This window comes from Pelodiscus sinensis, chromosome 27 (genome assembly GCF_049634645.1).
Source record: "Pelodiscus sinensis isolate JC-2024 chromosome 27, ASM4963464v1, whole genome shotgun sequence".
Taxonomy (NCBI): domain Eukaryota; kingdom Metazoa; phylum Chordata; order Testudines; family Trionychidae; genus Pelodiscus; species Pelodiscus sinensis.
This window is the reverse complement of record NC_134737.1, coordinates 14,322,983-14,343,691: the sequence shown is the minus strand read 5'-3', so window position 1 is coordinate 14,343,691 and position 20,709 is coordinate 14,322,983. Positions and strand designations below refer to the sequence as shown.

The window sequence follows — 20,709 nt, the reverse complement described above, 5'->3', positions numbered from 1 at the left end:
CCAGGTCTGGGATTCCCACTTTGAGAGCAGCATGTGTTTGAGGTTAAGACAACAGCCCCCAAAAGGCAAGGGAAGCCTTGAAGGCCTCACATGAGCAGTTGAACTGAAGGCTGCAAGTGTCTTGGGATGACATGTGGCCCTATTCCATGTGAAAACAAACCAGTTATCTGAATTTCTCAAGCTGCTCTTAGGATTGCTCCCCAAGGTGCCTTTATGTTCCTTCTGTGCCAGGCATGGGCAATAAAACGGTGGTGGTACGCCAAGGTTAGCCCCTGGAGGGCCGCTGATGCGATGTTTACCTGCGCCTCAGCAGGTATCAGTGATCGCAGCTCCCATTGGCTGCAAACCGCCATTCCTGGCTAATGGGAGCAGCTGGAAATGGCGCCGAATGGGATAAAATAACTTCCTGTGGCACCCATTGGCCGGGAACGTCGATCCGCAGCCAATGGGAGCTGCGATCGCCCGTACCTTTGGAGGTGCAGGTAAATATAGCCATGGGGACATGCCAGGGGCTAAACTTGCTTTGCCCACCCCTGATCTATGCAGTCGAAGTCAATAATATTCAATAAGTTTAAAGAGTGCATTTTCCAAACATTTCTGTGCAAATGCTTTTTGTTCCGAAACCTAAGCAGCGGCTAAGCATCCCCAAGCACCAAATGCAGATACGTTATCGCTGGCTATACAGCATGTGTATAAGGCTGTGACGTAGTGGGGGTACCTGGCTGGTTTCTATGCTGCTGGCTCTGGGGTAACCCCCACTGGCTGCCGTGGGTACCACGACCCAGCAAAACAGGATGAGTCACTATGCAAACCAGTAGGGCCAGACACCCCCCATGGAGAGGAACAAAGGGAGGTGGATGCTGCCCTGGCTGGGGGGCAGGGCTGGAAGAGAGTTAGTTAGTTGCTGTCTGGGAGCATGGAGGAGACAGCCTAGGGAAAGGGGCTGGAGTTTAGGGGCCCAAGGCATCCTAGCCCAGCTCTGTGACCAGATTCCATCTGTGCTGTGCTGTATCCTGGAGAGGCAATAAACTTCCTCTATTCCACCGGCTGGGGCAGTCTGTTTGTGCCATTTCGGGGTGCAGGAGACGGGGGACCCCCAACGCGCCGTCACAAAGGCAGCACTCCATTTTACATTCCATAAGCAAGTCTGTATATATTGTGTACACATGCAGGGGTTCTGGGTTATTCCGCAAGGACACTAATCAACACCAGCCAATAAACTGCCAACTAATTTGCCGATGTAAGTTTCCATTTAGAAGACCAATAACATGTAAGCCCCCTGTTAATGTAATGGATGCTTCCCAGTATGAAAAGCTTTGGTTTGCCATATAATTACAGATAGTAAAGTGTTTACTGTTTCTCAGTGCCTGTGAAATAAATGTTTTCCATCTGGACTGGAGCCGTCATTAGAAACAGCATCAATTTCCTAGACTGTTCAATATACTGGAGATTAGGTCTTTGCATTGACATTGCACAGTACAAAGACTCTCGCAAATACCAAATAGGTTTAGGATTATTTCAAAGAATAATTATAAAGCCACTGGTCATGTTAGCATAGCATGCGTGTGAGAGGAAGCTGAGATCAGAAATGCTCTACTACATCACCTCTCAGCAAGGAGGATTAAGAAAGTTTTTGATCCATTTTTTTCCCCAACCAAAAAGGGCTTATTGAGAAAACCAAAAAGTTTCAAAGAAACCATGGCAGAAATTTTCCAAATGTTTTAAATGAAAACCCAGACACTTTTTTGGGTACACATTTGCAATGAAATATGTGGGGTCTTGGTTTGCAAAACCCGAACATTTTCACACAAACCAGTTTTCCAAAAAAGGAAACCTTCTTGGCTTTTCCTTGAAACACTAGGGGGGGAAATGTGGAAAATTTAGGAAGAAAAACAAATTTAAAAAATTCATTTGGCAAATAATTTGCATTTTTAAAATCAGCTCAACTTGGAAAAAATTGAGCTCTCCCTTCTATGGCAGAAGCTATTGGTCTTTTATTCCCATCAGCCATCATCTTGGCCTGGCCACTAGAGAGTGGCATTGTACATTCTCACACACTCGCATATTGCTGTACATCGCAATATCCGAAAAAGGCAGGGCCTGTCAGTGTACAGTGACTGCAGGGAGCTTACAGTACAACGAGGCTGCTGAGGTTTTGGAAGGCGTAGTCCGGAATGTGCCAGATCAGGTTGAGAGCCAGCGTCATGGCCTGCAGGGTTGGAAGGTTGTTGAGAGCCTGGACAGGGAGTTCTGTCAGGGCGTTATCATCCAGCCACAAGTGACGTAGGGAGGGCAGCCCCTCAAAGCTCCTCTCGGGCACCACGGAAATCAGGTTTGCATCCAGGCGTCTGGGGGGGGAAGAAACAGTGCGGATGAGGAAGAGGTTCACTGGCGTTGCCTGATGGTCCCACATACTTAATTAAGTGGGTTTCTTGCTGCTGACATGAGAAATTGACAGCCCCAGAGAGTGAGCCTGTAGAAAGCAACTAAAGCAAGGAGAAGCCATAGTGCAACCGTGTTTGAAACCTGGAGGATATTTCATTTCTGCTCAACTCAAACCTTTGTCCCTCAGCCAATATTGCCAACTACCTGTTCAGACACTTCGCCAAAGGATCAATGCCCACAAAACAGATATCAGACAGGATCACAAAGAAAAAACAGTTTCTTGCCATTCAACCAGAAAGGACATTGTCTCAACGACTTAATTACCTGCATCCTGCTTCAAAAGCCTTTTAAGACTGCACTTGAAAGAGAATCCTCTGAACTGTTATTCGTGCTAAAATTCGACACTTTACACCTGAGTCTGAATAAAGGATCTAATTATCTTACCCATTACAAAGATAGCTTCCCCAATTATCATCTCTAATATCATTAACTCAGACATTTACCTTTTTCCCCATCCCCCTTCTGTTCTGAAATTTGATTTGTCCTTTTCATATGTGTTCATTTTTTTAAATTGTATCCTTTGGTATATATGGTTGTGACAATTTTCTTCCACTATTTGATCTGAGGAAGCAGGTCTGGCCCACGAAAGCTCATCACCTAATAAACCATCTTGTTAGTCTTTAAAGTGCTACATAGTCCTGTATTTTGTTTCTAACAATGAAACTGGACTCAGATCTATCATCTTATTGCATATAGACCCACCAGCTAGGAATGACCGAGTTCGTGGGCTCCTGGATAAAATATGGATGCCTGACCTTGAAACCAAAGACCCCATCTCTGAAACAAAGAGAGAGGGAGGATTGAGAGGAAGCATCTGTTAGACCATTGCTCAGAACACAGGCCATGTTCTTTGGATCGCAGAAGTTCAGATTTTCGTCCAACTATTATAGTAATGAAAACCCAATAACTGGAGCTGGTCAGAAATTAGAAATTCTGGTCCGTGAAAACTTCAGCCTCTGAAATTTAGTTTTGCTCTAAATTGAAAGGAAAGGACAACATTTTGAAATGTCTCCTGGAACCAAAATTCTGAAATGTTTCCATTCCGAATAGCTGAAAGGTTTTGTTTCAGTAATGTCAAACCGTTTCATTGTAATGTCAAACCGTTTCATTTCAATGAGGTGCAAACATTTCATTTTGATGCCAAAACATCATAATATAAAATGTGGCACATCTTGTGTATTATACTGAATATTAGCTGTAACTTTAGTTTAATATTAAATGAAAATTTTCATTTGACAGAAGTCAAAACTAAATGACTCAAAATGATGAAGTCAAAGCAAATCTTATTGAAAGGAAGCAGGAAAAACAAAATGGCATGTTTCAACTTTTTCCTGTCAATTTTTTTGTTTTAATTGACACAATCCTGTGACATGTTTAAATTCTGATAAAATTGTATTTTATGACAGGAAACTGAACTGTCCAAATTCTTCCAACTCTACCAACAGCAAAAACTACCAAAAATCAGTGATATCCTCCAACTTCACTGCAGCTGCAATGAGATCTACTCTTTTTACCCATCTTAAATAAGCAGGGTAGTTTTGCTTTTTCATCAAAATATTTTTGGACAATTAATAGCTTTTTGACCAAAACAAAATAATTTGTGGGAATTTCAGTTTTGTTGAACATTTGTGTGTGTGTGAGAGAGAGGTTGAAACCAAGCGCTATAATTTTTGGGGGTAAGATATTTTCTTTTCCAGTGTAATAAATATTTTTTATTTTGTTTTAAAACCGATATCTCTACCCCCAAGCCAAACCTTCACCAAACATGGTTTTCAAATGCTAATAGTTTTCATATTCAATTTTCATAAAAAAGAAATGTCACTAAGTTTAAAAAGTATACATTTTTCAAAATTTCCAGGGAAAAATCATTGATTCTCCCCCCCCCCCCCCCATCTAGCTTTAAACCTTAAGAAATGAAATAGATGCCACAGAAGGTAGATTATCCCCCAGAACATAAAGAGAAGTGACTAAGAGGAGGCTGGTGGTGTGGTTAAAGAAATGAGCTGAGTCTCAGAAGATCTGGCTCCAAATTCCATCTCAGTTACAGGTGTCTTGTGTGACACGGGGCAAGCACAAGCTCTGTGCCTCAGTTGCCCTTTGTAGGAGGAGGATGATAATCCTGATTTGACCATGTAGCCTGAAAACTTCCCAGGTCAGGGATGGCCTCTTACACAGTGTACACAGCACAACAGGAACCCGATTTCTAGTGGAGTCTTTACTACTAATACACTTTGAGCAATCCTTGTGCATTTGAGCCGTGGCTGACAGAATTAAGCCCAGTTTTATGCAGGATAACAAGGTGTGAGGCTTTCACCAACCTTCACCTTTTGGTGGGAGCAATGGGATGGGGGGTAAGGAAGCCGCAGATGCTGCCCTGCCGTGGAAGACGGGTATGAAATCAGTACAGTCAGATCCAGCACATGGGTCCATGTGAGCGGCTGCAGATTCACTAGCTAGATCACAACAGGTGTCAGCCATGCAGCAATCAGACCTCTCTGTCTGCAGGGTGGATGTCCCTTTAGGGACAGGCAGCCTGGATGGCTGATACATTGACATTCATACAGACCAGAATGGACCTTGAATCTCCACACATATAGGCCCCAACCTTGTAGGCTGTGAGAACCTCACAATCTCTGCTGTATTTGTCCTCCTACATGACTGGAAGGCAGGCCTGCTATAATCCCCATTGTATGGGGGGGAAACTGAGGCACAGTACCGGTTAGGGTACCAGCCCTGCTCAGTTGCCACCTGACCCTGTAGGCCCCTAAAATTACATGGTGCTTAAATTTTGGGAGTACCAGTACCCTCGGTGCCTATGTTTTTGCCCCTGAGCATACTCAGTGCATCTCTACCTCCCTCCTAAGCCCCAGAGCAGTTCACAAAACAGAGGAGGGCCTAGGGTGACTCACGATTCAAGTCCCTCTCTGCCGGATGAACTGGGGTAAGTGTTTGAACTGGGCTCCTTGCTGCGCACGCCCTAACACTGACCTAATCAGGGTGGCCCCGCTGTTTTGTGCGGAGGCTTCCTACTGCATGGAACAGATTGGCCACCCAAACTTTGTGAAGCACAAGCAGATCCAGGTGCCTCCTGGCAACCCGAACTGAGCGCCATGCTCAGCGAAGGAGAGGGCTGAGCAATCTCATTGATGTCTCCCATTGGCCAGCTCCCATGCCGCCTTTGTGGACCACATTCGATAGTTCCTGTTCTCCACTTATGCTGTGTACGGCGCCTAACTCGGTTGGGTGGAATTTAACACGGTTCCTGTGGTTTTTCGAGGCACCCTGATGCTCAGCATCACAACGCCTAAGCCCCTTTGGTGGATCCAGGCATGAGACTAAGTGACTCAACCAAGGTCGCCCAGAAAGGCTCCGACACAGCAGGAGCTTGATGGTGGGGTCTCTCTTTCTCTCAATTCCCAGGCATGTGCCCTAACCGCTAGGAGATCCCGATGCTCCTGCGAAACTGCTGCAAGTTTCTTGCATAGACACGCCCGCAGAGACTTGAACGGCCTCAGAAACCTGCCCCAACAAATGGAAGTTTGCACAGTACATAAAAGCTCGTGGGGCCCATGCTGAGCAGACCGGAGGGGCAAGGGGATGCTCCATTTGCTCAGCTGGCAGTGTTGCTGTCTGCCTACCCACTGACATACCATGGGCAGCATCGTGCTGGGACCCTGCTGACTCTGTGCTAACCCAAACCCAAGGGGTCCTGCTGCATCTTCTCGTGCAAGGAAGGTGGCCGTGCCCATAGAGAACTCAGTGCTCTCGCCAAAGACCCTGGAATGGCACAGGTAGGACATGGAGGAGGCAGCCCCCTCTTCCCGTCTGAGACTGCACTCCCTGGCCAGGAGGTGGGGGATGAAGCTGCCTTTCTGCATTTGGCTCAGGCAAAGCTCCCAGATGCTTACATAGGTAAGGGTCTGGCCTGGAGGCTGCAGCAGGAGCTATGAAATGAGGACACTGGCTCCTGTGTCCAGGGTGGAGCCAGACACCCAGTTGGAAGGGACGCTGCCCCAGCTCAGTGTCCGATCTGGCCGCGGCTCCAGGGGCCACGCTGACATTGCTCAGTTACAGCAAACCCCAAGGAATGGGACAAATCGTCCCCTACACGGGTGGTTATTTGTACAGGCCGGCCCTCTCTAGTGACAATCTCAGGAACTGGCCCGTGCCGCACCAGAGAATTTTCCAGCCCACGATGGTCTAGCCGCATTGGCAACACTGCCACTGCTTGCTGAGCTCCTAGGTGACCAACCCTCCTGGCCTGCTGTTCTCCACTCTCCCTGCCTGGCTGGCTAGCTGCAGGAGGGTTTAAATATGGGACTGTCCCTTTAAAACCAGGACCTCTGGTCTCCCTGCCTTGAGCTGCTCAGGGCCCTACGCCATTGCTCAGTCTCCCTGCCACCTGCAAGCCAGGCAGCTGGACCAAGCCAGGCAGGGGGTGTCTGCAGTTGCAGCTTCTTGACAGGAGGGGCCACTCTCTACCCTGCCTTGCAAGCAGCAGGTCCCCCTCTGGCATTCCTTCCGGGGCTGATCAGTTACCCGGGCAGCGATCTGGAGGAACTTGCTGAGGTCAGTGGAGTTACACAAGTCTCGGGCTAGTGCAAGAGACCCCGGAATGGGACTCCAGTGTCTAGCTAGGTTCCTGGCAGGAAGCCTAAGAACCATAGTGACAGCTGGGATAGGACGCTCACACATGGATGGTTAGTTTTATATCTGCCATTTTCGATGGCCCCTCACTGTAGCTGAGCAGGTTTGAGGAGCGCTGACATCTGGGATCCATCTCCCCCCCCCCCCCCCCCCCCGCACTGACATCTACTGTAGGTAACATCTGGGACCCATCGTTAATCTTCTTAGTCACTTGGGGAAATGTAACAAGCCCTGGATACTCGTGTGCTTAACGGAGAGAGTTAGGGGTCATGAATCCCCTTAATAGAGGTCAATAGAAAACATATTGGGAGCTCTCCTATGATTCATACTCTACTAATGTGTGTGTGTGGCTATGTATTTAGTGCTTACAGTGTTCTAGGCCTGTGTGCACAGGCAAGAAGATACGGGTCTTTTCTGGAAGAGATTTGGGATGTAAAATCCTGTCTCATTGGCTAACCCATTAAACATACCATTCACCTGATTAACTGATTACAGAGGGGGACTGGAATGCCCCTGACACAGGGTGAGCACTCACACCCACGGCATCCCCCGCTGGTCGCTCCAGGAATTAGCACTCCTGCCTCCGAGCACCCACTGCTGGTCAGTGTCTCTCCCTGACCACAGGCCCCTTTCCTCCTCAGGCTGTCCTAGCTCAGCACCCCTGTACTCTGGGGTCCTCCCCTCCCTGGAAACTCTCAATTTCCCACGACCCCCCCCGTTGCCTCAGAGACTCTCCACCAGTCCTCCTCTAGCCCCTGCCTCTGGGCCAACTGCAGCTGGCATGGCCACTCTGCACTGGCAAGGGGGCGTGGGCCTGCTGCCTTTGCCTGCCCTGGCTGTTTCCCTGCAGCCTGCGTACCCCCACGCTTTGCCTCAGGCCCTGCAGCCTAGGAGTGAGGTCAGGTAACAGCTCCCCCACTCTGCCTGCCTTTCCCCAGCCTCACGAAGCCTCCAGTTTCCCTAGCAGCCAGGCCCCTCCAGCTCCCCACCCAGAGCAAGAGCATATGCGTTCTGCTGCCCTCCAGGAGCCCTTATTTATACCACCCCAGCTGGGCCCTGATTGGCTGTATCTGCCTCAGCTGCAGCCCTCTCCCAGGTCTGGGTTTTAACCCTTAAAGGGCCATTGTGGGGCAAATGCCCCGTCACATCGTCTCCCCCCCTTTCCTCCTGCTGCAGGTAGGGGCTGCTCCAGCCCCACCAGTTAACCTTAACCAGCCTGCCTCCCCCATTAAAGGTGAGGCTTATCGGTTAACCCTCCACATCCCTCATTAGTATCTGCTCTGTGTGCTTGTGGGCTGGGGTGCTTGTATACAGCTGCTATGGGCAGACGGGCGCTTGCCCATGCCGCTGAGTCTTTGCCATGCCCCATGCTGCTTTCCCAAGGAAACTGCAGCCTTGGGATGGAAGATGAAGTGACACCAGGCATCAGCAGTTAAAGCCCTGGCTGGAATGAAAGCAGTAGGAAAGCAATTGTCATCTGCGGGGTCAGATTTCTTGGCCACTAGCTCAGGTCATAACATAAGAACGGCCAGGCTGGGTCAGACCAAAGCTCCATCCAGCCCAGTATCCCGTCTGCTGACACTGGCCAATACCAGATGCCCCAGAGGGGGGAACACAACAGGTAATCACGCGATCCCTCCTGGCTAATGGCCATTGATGGACCTAATCTCCATGAATCTATCTAGCTCTTTTTTAAACCTTGTTAAAGTCTTAGCCTTCACCATGTCCTGTAGCAAGGAGTTCCACAGGTTGACTGTGTGCTGAGTGAAGAAAAACTTTGTGCTTTCACAGGGGACCTCTTGTATGCGGGGGGAGGGGCTCCGTCACATCCCCGGAATGCCACCTCACCTAGCAGTGCAAACAGCCAGATGAAGTAGCCTGCAGAATCCAGCATGCTTGGGACCACTGTTGCAACATCCCAAAGAAGTCAGGCTGGAGACGATCAGGAGTAGGAAAGAGGAGGGAGCATGTATCTCAGCATCACGTTTGCCATGCAGGCTGCTGTGGAGTTTCCAGAATAATACTGTGCACTTCATTTGTCTGTAGGCTGCTTCATGCAGCGCCCCACAAGCTTGTGAGAATGGGGACATCAGACGATAGGAAATGACTCTCGCGCTTCCAGGGAGAGGTAAAGATGAAGGGGGCAGGGCGAGTAGCTGAGGTGGAACCCTAATCTGAAGCTGTTGGGTGAAGCGAAGTGAAACATTCGTTACCCGTTCCAGACCAGATCGTCAGCTGGTGTAAACCGGCCTGTCTCTGGTGACGACCCCGGCGCTTCCCCCACGCGTTCAGCGAAGTGAGCGTCTCGCAGTAATGTGTTTCTTTTGAAAAACTGGCCACCTTTTTTTTGCCCCTGTGTGAGCTGAGCAGTGTCACCCATCTAAGCCACACTATAGTGCTTCTCTGCCCAGGCGGGAGAAGCGTGGGCGCATGGTACAGCCTGGTGCTCCCCCCACACCTTACCCAGGGCCCCGCAAGTCTGTCAGCCCTCCTGGCTCCTGATGAAGGTCCAAGCCAGGAGCAGGAGTGTTTGGGGCAGCTACAGAAGAGCCACACAATCGCCTGACGGCTCCCGAGACCACTCCTTGGTTTTATATAGGGTGGGGAGCCAATCAGGAGCCAGGAGGCTGCTGTCTGTCAGAACCCTGGAGGTGGGACCGTGGTCTGTGTCCACAGTGGCACAGGGGCAGTGGTGTGCAGGCTGGCTCCAGTTGCCCCTGGGTGGTAACATGGTGCTGCAGTTACCTGGCCCCTCTCTAGACCTGGGTTCTAGGACCTGCAGGGGCCTGTGCAGTTTCGCCAGCTGAGCGGTGTCTCGGCGCCTCTCTTCTTGGGGGCTAAGTCCTAGCAAGGCAGCTTGGGTGCCATGTGGCCTCCTTTGATTTCCAGCTCCCTTTAACGTCTACATCACACCGCCGTGTGGAGCTGAGACAGCTCTAGCCTCCCACACCGATGGGGGGCAACGGCCAAGTGCCCGAAGCGTCTGTGCTGTTTCACTTCTGTCTGGAAGGAGCCATTCGTACCGTCGCCTGAGGAGTTTGGGGCCCCAGCTGCAGCAGAAGAAAGCAGCTTGGAGGGGTGTGGTCTCTTAGAGGGGCGCTGTCATGCCCCTCTGCCCAGGGTGCCCCTCAGGTCCCTGAGGGGACAGTGACATGCCTGGGGCTGTGATGACACCAAGATTCTGAGGCGAGGCGGTCCCAGGAGTTGTTCTCAGCAGGCCTCTGTGGAGCAGCGTCTTTGTTTTCAGGACCGGCTGAAGTGGGGTCAAGTTTCCTTCTTGGCTCTGTGTCAGGTCCTCAGCGTGACAGCGTCACCTCACGGAGGGAAGGATTCCCTGCCCTAGTTTCCGCACTTTTTCCCCTCGGGGTAGCACAAAGGGGCTTGAATGTAGCCACAGCTTCCTTGTTGGGGATTCCCTCAGCAGTGGGGACACAGCTAGGCTACGTCTCGACCGGCATGATTTTCCACAAATGCTTTTCACGGAAAAGTTTTGCCGTGAAAAGCATTTGCGGAAAAGAGTGTCTAGATTGGCACGGACGCTTTTCCGCAAAAGCATTTTTTGCAGAAAAGCGTCCGTGCCAATCTAGACGCGGTTTTGCGCAAGAAAGCCCCGATCGCCATTTTCGCCATCAGTGCTTTTTTGCGCAAAACAGTTTTAGGTGTCTACACTGGCCCTCTGGCGCAAAAACATTTCCGGAAAAGGGCTTTTGCCCGAACGGGGACGTCAAAGCATTTGCGCAAGAAGCACTGATTTTGGACAGTAGAAAATCAGTGCTTTTGCGCAAAATCAAGCGGCCAGTGTGGACAGCTGGCAAGTATTTGCGCAAAAGCAGCCGCTTTTGCGGACAAACTTGCCAGTCTAGACACAGCCCCTAGTGCCTCCAACTGCTGGACTGAAAGTGGTTTCAAGTCTCAGTCCTGGGGCTTCTTGATGCTGGAGCAAAGGCTGCAAAGGTTCCTTGGGCTCTTGGTTTGCAGCTGTGTTCGGCAGCTTGCACAGCACCGGGTGTGGCTCTCAAAGTGCTGCACAGCTCCGGCAAGTTAGCCGCCCAGTCCCAGCTGAAAAAAGACTCGCCGGCGGCTCCAGGGAACCTAGCATTAGAGCAGGCAGAGGGGAATAAGCGCAAACTCTGCCTCGCTTCCCCCCAAAAGTAAGCCGACAGGCTGGAGACAGGAGAGGACTTTGGCGATGGGACAGTCCTCTTGCCTCTTCCCAAAGCAGCTACGGGTGGCCTCAGATGTGGGAGGAAGGGCCTTTTGGAGGGAAGAAATCCACGTGCCAAGCACGTGCATTTTCCAAGCATTATTTCTGTTAAGATGTGGCCCATCCTCTGAGAAACCCTGATCCAATGGAGACAGATCAGAAGGCAAGGATTCACGGGTGCTTTCTGTGACTCCAACTCCCTCAAGACTCCCAACTCCTCAGCAACTTAATAGCTACTTCTCCACTCCCCTCATTCGGAGCTCCACAAACCCCCTCACGGCCCATCCACCACATTAACAATTCAGAGCTTGGCTTGTCCCAAGGAACATTCTGGGCCAGCGGATTGTCAATTGATGCTACATTATCCCCGCTTTGTAGACACCTCTTCTACTTCCGTAGCTTCTTATCCTGTAAGCTTTCGGTGGGAGCGACTTATCTTTTTACCCTTCTTCTGTCAAATGTGATTGATAAGGCACAACATTGCCTTTCATGGCAAGCTGTCAAACCTCCCTCAGATCAAAGGGGAGAGATCAAAACGGAAGAATCTGCAGCTCTCGAGGCAACGATAACTCCGAAATGGGGTTTTTCCCTTCTATCTGTCATAAGAATTTATAGACCTGCGAGAGTTTGATCAGGTCGGGAGTTTTCCTCTTTGTCTACATCAAAGCCGACATACCTGCGAATTCCTAGAAGTCATTCCTTGCATTTTAATCTCCAGCCATATATGAAGAAAATAATTATCTCCCCTAAGGGGCCACGGCTGGAGGAAGTTTTACTGCGATTCCATCGAGCTCCTGCTAAGGATACCAGGAGAGATGGAGAACAATGCACTGAAATGTTTCACTAGACTGATGATGATAATGCCAGTGCAGAGGGCACCTCTGTGTGGATGGAATAAGAGCCAGACCTAATCCCTACTGAAGTCAGGAGGAGTCAGATCAGGTGCTACATACTACTGTGAGGCTACGTCTACACTGGCATGATTTTCCAGAAATGCTTATAACGGAAAAGTTTTCTGTTAAAAGCATTTTCGGAAAAAGCGCGTCTAGATTGACAGGAAGCTTTTCCGGAAAAGCACGTTTTGCGGGAAAGTGTCCATGCCAATCTAGACGTGCTTTTCCGCAAAAAAGCCCCGATTGTCATTTTTGCGATCGGAGCTTTTTTGCGGAAAAGAAATCTCTGCTGTCTACACTGGCCCTTTTCCAGAATAGTTTTCCAGAAAAAGACTTTTGCCCGAATGGGAGCAGCATAGTTTTTCCGGAAAAGCACTGATGATTTTACATTAGATCAACAGTACTTTTCCGGAAATTCAAGTGGCCAGTGTAGACAGCTGGCAAGTTATTCCGGAAAAGCGGCTGATTTTCCGGAATAAGTGGCCAGTGTAGACACAGCCTGACTGCCTGGTGAGGGTGGATGGGAACGGACCTTCAATAGTGTTAGTCTGAAAGGGGCTATTGGCTGCCACCAGATGAGACTCAGATCCAAAAACCCCATTACAGTGTTCTCTGGCAACCACAAGGGAAGAAGGAGAAATCAAACCCCTCTATGTAGTAAAAGGAACTGGGGGCGTTTAGCCAAAGCCATGAAGAGACCTAAGGAGTCATCGAATCCAACCCCCTGCTCAGAGCAGGGCCAACCCGAACTCAATCATCCCAGCCAGCGCTTTGTCAAGCTGGGATTTAGGGCTAGAGATTCCACCACCTCTCTAGGGAACCCCTCCCAGGGCATCCCCACCCTCCAAGGGAAATGGGGTTTCCCAGTCTCCAACCTAGATCTCCCCCACTGCAACTTGAGACCTTTGCTTCTTGTTCTGCCATCCACCACCGCTGAGAACAGCCTGGTGCTATCTTAGGCCGTGTCCAGACTCAGGGGTTTTTTCGGGAAAAGTAGCCTTTTCCCGAAAAAACTTCCCCTGCGTCCAGACTCAAGCCGCGTTCTTTCGAAATTATTTCAAAAGAACGCGGCTTTTCTTTCGATGGCGGTAAACCTCGTTTCACGAGGAAGAACGCCTTCTTTCGAAAGTTCCTCTTTCGAAGGAAGGCGTTCTTCAATGTAAATAGGGCTTCTTCAAAAGAGAGCATCCAGACTCGCTGGGTGCTCTCTTTTGAAAAAGCGGATTGCTCTTTCGAAAGATCCGCCTGCAGTCTAGACGCGATCTTTCGAAAGAGGCTCTTTCGAAAGATGCTTTCGAAAGAGCCTCTTTCGAAAGAAGCCTGCAGTCTAGACATAGCCTTATTTGGAACCCCCCTCAGGTAACTGAAGGTTGCTACCAAATCCCCCCTCACTCTTCTCTTCTGCAGACTAAATAAGCTCAAATCCCGCAGTCTGAACTCATAATTCTGGGGCCCCCACTCCAGAAAGGATGTGGACACATTGGGAGGGCGACCAAAATGATTCGGCGGCTGGAGCACATGACCTATGAGGAGAGGTGAGGGATTTGGGCTTGTTTAGTCTGCAGAAGAGAAGAGTGAGGAAGGATTTGAGAGCAGCCTCCAATTACCTGAAGGGGGTCTCCAAGGAGGATGGAGAGAGGCTGTTCTCAGTGGTGGCAGATGACAGAACCAGGCGCAATGGTCTCAAGTTGCAATGGAGGAGGTAAAATTATTTCCCTAGGAGGGTGGTGAAGCACTGGAATGGGTCACCTGGGGAAGGGGAGGGTTGAATCTCTATCACAAGAGGTTTTTAAGGCCCAGCTTGGCCCTGAATCGATGATTTAGTTGGGTTGGTCCTGTTTTTAGCAGAAAATTGGACTCAATGACTACCAAGGTCTCTTCCAACCCTGTGATGCTATGAAAACAACGAGCAGTCCTGTAGCACCCTCGAGACTAACAAAAATATATCTAGTATCATGAGCTTTCGTGGGCAAAACCCGCTTCTTCGGATGAGCTTGGGTGGAGAAAAAAGGGGGACCCTCAGAATTAGAACAGAAAAAAAAAGGAGAGGAATTTTTTTATAAAGAAGTATCAATAGCAGTGCAGGTGCTAAGGAGACTAAGTGAGTGGGCTGGAAATGTCCCTTATTTGGCTTTTTAGGTTAAATGTAAGGAAGACGGGTTTTATAATGGGCCATCCAATTAGTGTCTTTGTTAAGCCTGAGGGAAACAGTGTCACATTTGCATAGGAAGGTCAATTCTGCTGGCTCCCTCTGTAGGTGGCTGGTGAAATTCCTTTGTAGAAGGATGGCTGCTTGTAAATCCATGGCTGCCCAGGCAGGTCCAAGTGTCCCCTACGGGTTTCCATGGGTGACCATTCCTGATATCTGACATGTCCATTTATCCTTTGTTGTAGAGACTGGCCAAACTGGACCCCTCTCTCACACCGGCCTTGGGGGACAGGCCAGTCCTCGCCTACAGGCACCCCCCAACCTGAAGCAAACACTTCCCAGCAGCCACACAGCACCTCAGACACACTCACCCAGGAACCCACCCATGCAACAAACCCCGGAGCCGACCCTCTCCACACACCTACACATCACTGGTGCTCCCCACATCAGCCGCCACAGCAGGGGCTCATCACAGAGGACCCTGCACGTCCTCAAACATTACATGCCCCTCTGCCATGGATATTGGCCAAACTGGGGCTAGCTGACCTGACTGGAAATTCCTGAGGCCTTTCAGGGAGGAAAAAATTGCTCCCAGGGGTCTTGCTTCTGGCTTCCTCGCCATGAGACTGCAGTGCCTGTGTGGCCAAGGGATGGCGCAGCCCGTCCTGCCACTGTGCCAGGAGAGGGAAGGCTTGGGATCCCGTCCAACCTGAGGGGGGGAGGGATTAAACAGGCCCTTCCGCCATCTGTGAGGGTATCAACCTAGTGAGGCACACGCTCTGGCTGGACCGGTGGCTGTTAAGTCCTACCGCAGAGAGGGCCATAGCCCCCCGTGGCCTGGCTGAATGGCAGCAGGGGCCTCACAGGGGTGCTACCAGGAGCACATGGGCTGAAAACCGGATGAGAGAAGTGGCTGCAGCTCGCTGGGGATGATTGAACAGCTGCCAGCGCTGGAGGAGTTCTGGCAGCTCCCATTGCTGCAAAGTGGCCTGAGGTAACACCCGCTGTGGAACCAGCCCGCTGCCTTCGAAGCGCCGCTCCTCAGTGCGGCTCTGCAGGGAAGCTACCAGAAGGCCAGGCAATCGCTCACGAGAGAAAAGCCAAGAGTTTATCTGGGGCTTTCAATCCACCATGACGCTTTTCCCTCTTTCTCTGGCTCTCCGGCGGCAAGGCCGGTAATTATAATGCCTAGCACCTGCTTGCTTTGAAACGCCTTGGACTCCTGTCATCTGGCAGAAGAACAGAGGCGGTACCCATCTGCGTTGGGTGAGAGCTCGCAAGCTGCAGAGTCGTTAATTACACCGACACACGACTATTCCAGATGCTCACGGCATTCTGCTACCACACCTATAAACCGCTGGGAGCCAGACACCCTGCCAGGACTTTGCAACTGGGCTGGAACGTTACATAAGGGGCTGGCACCCGCTGTGATTTGTCCAGACGTTGCCGTCAGGTGTACGTGCTCTTCTTTCTAATCCCTCCCGTTCGGCTTCCGAAAGGGCAGAGCCGGGCCCTGTGAGAAGCAGCCCCTCCAAAGCAGGCAGCTGGGCCAGGCTATAAGGTTTGGGGATTCCATAAACAGAGCGCCTCTGGGCTAAGAGTCCCCAGTTGGGGCTGCGGATGGATGGACCTTCCAGTCAGGGGGTTCCACGACTCTCAGAGTGAAGAGGGTACAGCACCAGTGGGGCAGGGGGACAGATCAGGTGGGGGAACAGGGCGCATTTGCTCCTGTGCGAGGCAGTTTTAAAAACTCCCCCAAACCTTTCAAACAGGTGAGTCACAAATCGTAGGGGCCCCTGGCAGCGGGCAGGAAAGAGCAGGCACCCGGCAGGGGAAGGACAGAGAACGTAGAGACAGCACGCCGCAGCTACAGCACCAGTGCAAGATGGCAGCCAGCAGGAGGAAAAGCAAACAGGATGGTAGGCATCACTAAAAAGGGGATAGAGAATAAGATGGAGAATATCTTGTTGCCCTTATATAAATCCATGGGACACCCACATCTGGAATACTGCATACAGATGTAGTCGCCTCATCTCAAAAAAGATATACTGGCATTAGAAAAGGTTCAGAGAAGGGAAACTAAAATGATGAGGGGTTTGGAACGGGTCCCATATGAGGAGAGATTAAACAGACTGGGACTTTTCAGCTTAGAAAAAAGGAGACAAAGGGGGGATAGGATAGAGGTCTATAAAATCATGAGTGGTGTGGAGAAAGTGGATAAGGAAAAGTTATTTACTTTTTCCCATAATATAAGAACTAGAGGCCACCAAAGGAAACGAATGGGCAGCAGGTTTAAAACAAATCATAGAATCATAGAATCATAGAATAATAGGACTGGAAGGGACCTCAAGAGGTCATCGAGTCCAGCCCCCCGCCCTCAAGGCAGGACCAAGCTCCGTCTACACCATCCCTGACAGATGTCTATCTAACCTGTTCTTAAATATCTCCAGAGAGGGAGATTCCACCACCTCCCTTGGCAATTTATTCCAATATTTGACCACCCTTACAGTTAGGAATTTTTTCCTAATGTCCAATCTAAACCTCCCCTGCTGCACTTTAAGCCCATTACTCCTTGTCCTGTCCTCTGAAACCAAGAGGAACAAATTTTCTCCTTCCTCCTTGTGACACCCTTTTAGATATTTGAAAACCGCTATCATGTCCCCCCTTAATCTTCTTTTTTCCAAACTAAACAAGCCCAGTTCATGAAGCCTGGCTTCATAGGTCATGTTCTCTAGACCTTTAATCATTCTTGTCGCTCTTCTCTGTACCCTTTCCAATTTCTCCACATCTTTCTTGAAATGTGGCGCCCAGAACTGGACACAGTACTCCAGCTGAGGCCTAACTAGTGCAGAGTAGAGCGGCAGAATGACTTCACGAGTTTTGCTTACAACACACCTGTTGATACAACCTAGAATCATATTTGCTTTTTTGGCAAAAGCATCACACTGTTGACTCATATTCAACTTGTGGTCCACTATGACCCCTAGATCCCTTTCTGCCATGCTCCTTCCTAGACAGTCGCTTCCCATCTTGTATGTATGGAACTGATTGTTCCTTCCTAAGTGGAGCACTTTGCATTTCTCTTTATTAAACCTCATCCTGTTTACCTCTGACCATTTCTCTAACTTGCTAAGGTCATTTTGAATTATGTCCCTATCCTCCAAAGAAGTCGCAACCCCACCCAGTTTGGTATCATCCGCAAACTTAATAAGCGTACTCTCTATCCCAATATCTACATCATTGATGAAGATATTGAACAGCACGGGTCCCAAAACAGACCCTTGAGGAACTTCACTTGTTATCCCTTTCCAGCAGGATTTAGAACCGTTAACAACAACTCTCTGACTACGGTTATCCAGCCAATTATGCACCCACCTTATCGTGGCCCTATCTAAGTTATATTTGCCTAGTTTATCAATAAGAATATCATGCGAGACCGTATCAAATGCCTTACTAAAGTCTAGGTATATGACATCCACCGCTTCTCCCTTATCCACAAGGCTCGTTATCTTATCAAAGAAAGCTATCAGATTAGTTTGGCATGACTTGTTCTTCACAAACCCATGCTGGCTATTCCCTATCACTTTATTACCTTCCAAGTGTTTGCATAGGATTTCCTTAATTACCTGCTCCATTATCTTCCCTGGGACAGACGTTAAACTGACCGGTCTGTAGTTTCCTGGGTTGTTCTTATTCCCCTTTTTATAGATGGGCACAATATTTGCCCTTTTCCAGTCTTCTGGAATCTCCCCTGTCTGCCATGATTTTTCAAAGATCATAGCTAAAGGCTCAGATACCTCCTCTATCAGCTCCTTGAGTATCCTGGGATGCATTTCATCAGGACCTGGTGACTTGCTGACATCTAACTTTCCTAAGTGACTTTTAACTTGTTCTTTGTGAATCCTATCTTCTAAACCTACCCTCTCTCTGCTTGTATTCACTACGTTAGGCACACCTCCAGACTTCTCGGTGAAGACCGAAACAAAGAAGTCATTGAGCATCTCCGCCATTTCCATAAAATAAAAGGAAGTTCTTCATCACACAGCACATAGTCAACCTGTGGAACTCCTTGCCTGAGGAGGTTGTGAAGGCTAGGACTAGAACAGGGTTCAAAAGAGAACTAGTTAAATTCATGGAGGTTAAGTCCATTAATGGCTATTAGCCAGCATGGGTAAGGAACGGTGTCCCTGGCTTCTGTTTGTCAGGGGATGGAGATGGATGGCAGGAGAGAGATCGCTTGATCAGTTCCTGTTCTGTTCACTCCCTCTGGGACACCTGGCGTTGGCCGCTGTCGGCAGACAGGGTACTGGGCTGCATGGACCTTTGGTCTTGTGTTCTTATGTTCTTACATCTGGCCACCCACTCCCTGGAGCCAGCTTGTCCCCATGCATAGACAGGATCAAGTGCAACACCTGCTGCAAGGAAACGCCCAGCAGGGGTCAGTCATGAGTTGCCGCTTCTAACCCCCACACAAGCACAGCTGAGCGGGTCAAGTCACTAGGGCCTGGCATTTCCTGGGGTGGGCTCCCAGCCTTTTAGCTGCCTGCAGTAGTGAGGGCTAGGGGAGCCAGACCTCCCTCCCCAAACATCATGCAGTCTAACCTGCATGGGGGTCAGTTACTATGGGGGAGCACTTCTTACCCCTTCCTCTTCACTGCTTTGCCTGCTCTATTCTTCCTGCATCCTCCTGGGCGTGCTTACGGGCTGGCGTTTTCTCAAGCTCCACCCCCGGCCTCGGACTAGCAGCTTCTGCGAACCTGATCAGCTCTCGGCTCTCGATACAGTCGCACGTCCAACCTGCCAGCTGGGGGCACGGCAGCAACGCAGACGCGCTGCTCTCCAGGGTGTGACAGGGACTGAACAGAGGCTACAACAAAGCAGTGGAGGGCAGATCTATAAGCCTCAGACTGAGGAGATCTCTGCTCCCAGAGCAGCAGGGAGGGGCTGGTTTAGAACCAGCAGAAGCAATCGGGGGTAGTGGAACCCTTGGGGCTAATTGACCAGGCCTGCAGAGTCAGGTCAGCCAAGGCCAATTAGGACACCTGGGGGTAATTAAGAAAACCAGTTTAGACTGGTTATAAAAGAAGCTTCCCTGCAGTGGTAGGGTGCATACAGCTGGGAGGAAGGAGGAGGTAGTAGGGGGAAAGGAGACTGCAACGAGGAGGATGAACCGGAGAGAAGGAAGGTGCAGGGGAAGTAGCCAGGGGTCTTGGAGCTGTATTCGAGCAGGTGTTGGGGATTCACACGAGCAGCTATTATCCTAGGGCCCTGGGCTGGAGTAGAGGGTGGGCCCTGGTTCCCCTCCAACACCTACCTCCCCATTTCTTTGTCACAGTGGCTATGACCCATTGCACCAAGATCCATGTCACACTTTGCTAAGGCGCCTTGATCAGAAACGTCCCGCTCCAAAAACCAAGTGTGCATCTAAACCCCGGGGAGAAATCGACAATGGGAGCTCCCCCAGTACAGCAGACAATCCTGCTCTCAGGTCTGAAGACGCCTGAATCCAAACTGAATCCACTTCCCTCCATGCCCTCTGTTCTTACGTTTAACGGGGTCCCAAAGGGTATGTCTACACTAGCCCCCTAGTTCGAACTAGCCTCCCACAATGAGGGGTAACAGTTAATCTGAACTAAGGACTTAGTTCGGATTAACTTCTGACTGCTGCGTGTAGCCACGGGCAGTCAGTTCGAACTAAGGGGATTTAAAAATGGCGCCCTCCTGGGAACATGCAAATGAAGCCCGGGATATTTAAATCCTGGGCTTCATTTGCAAGTTCGAATGCCTACATTAGCCACCCTAGTTCAAACTAGGGGGCTCGTGTAGACATACTCAAATGTAGCCGGGGCCTTTCATTTCAGTCCAGGGCCCATGATGCAAAAGGGCTCATCTGTTTGAACGCCGTATGGCCGGTCAGTTCACCTATGAGCCCTTTGTATTTGCAATATGGCTTTTTGTTCGGGGAGCAGCTGGCCTCCAAGAGCACGTCTACACTGCAGGCTAAAGTCGAGTTAAGATCCGCAGCGTCAGCTACAGTAACTGCGTAGCTGAAGTCGAAGTATTTTAACTCGACTTTAGACGCGGTCTACACAGCAAGAAGTCAAAGGAAGAATACTTTCCCTCCACCTTCCTTCCCTCCTCATTCAAGGAGAGTTACAGAAGTCAGGGTAAGAAGCCCGTTATTTCGAAATTCTGGCGAAATAACAGGCGTGCTGTGTAGACACACACTCTGTTATTGTGATTTTTATTTTCCCGTTCAAACAGGTCCAGCTCTCCAAACAGAGGGCAGAAACAATGCCACATGACTTAGAAGACTGGTCTCAGAGCATGAATGAAACTAAACGGCACACAGAGGCACGAAATCGATCCCC

At 50.0% G+C, this 20,709-nt stretch overlaps 1 protein-coding gene across 7 annotated transcripts in view; it reads right to left on the bottom strand.

The window, feature by feature from the left end:
* Window positions 1–20,709, bottom strand: part of LGR6 (leucine rich repeat containing G protein-coupled receptor 6) — a 163,270-nt gene that overhangs the window by 69,676 nt on the left and 72,885 nt on the right. For 4 of the 7 annotated variants that reach the window (XM_075910202.1, XM_075910201.1, XM_075910203.1 and 1 more), the window contains one exon: window positions 2,133–2,348. The exons of 1 other annotated variant lie outside the window; for it this stretch is intronic. In XM_075910202.1, coding sequence (XP_075766317.1) covers window positions 2,133–2,348 — 216 coding nt within the window. Of the gene's footprint in view, window positions 1–2,132; window positions 2,349–18,979; window positions 19,206–19,652; window positions 19,758–20,709 lie in introns of those variants that run through there. 2 more of the 7 variants (XM_075910206.1, XM_075910205.1) reach the window with 2 other exon arrangements.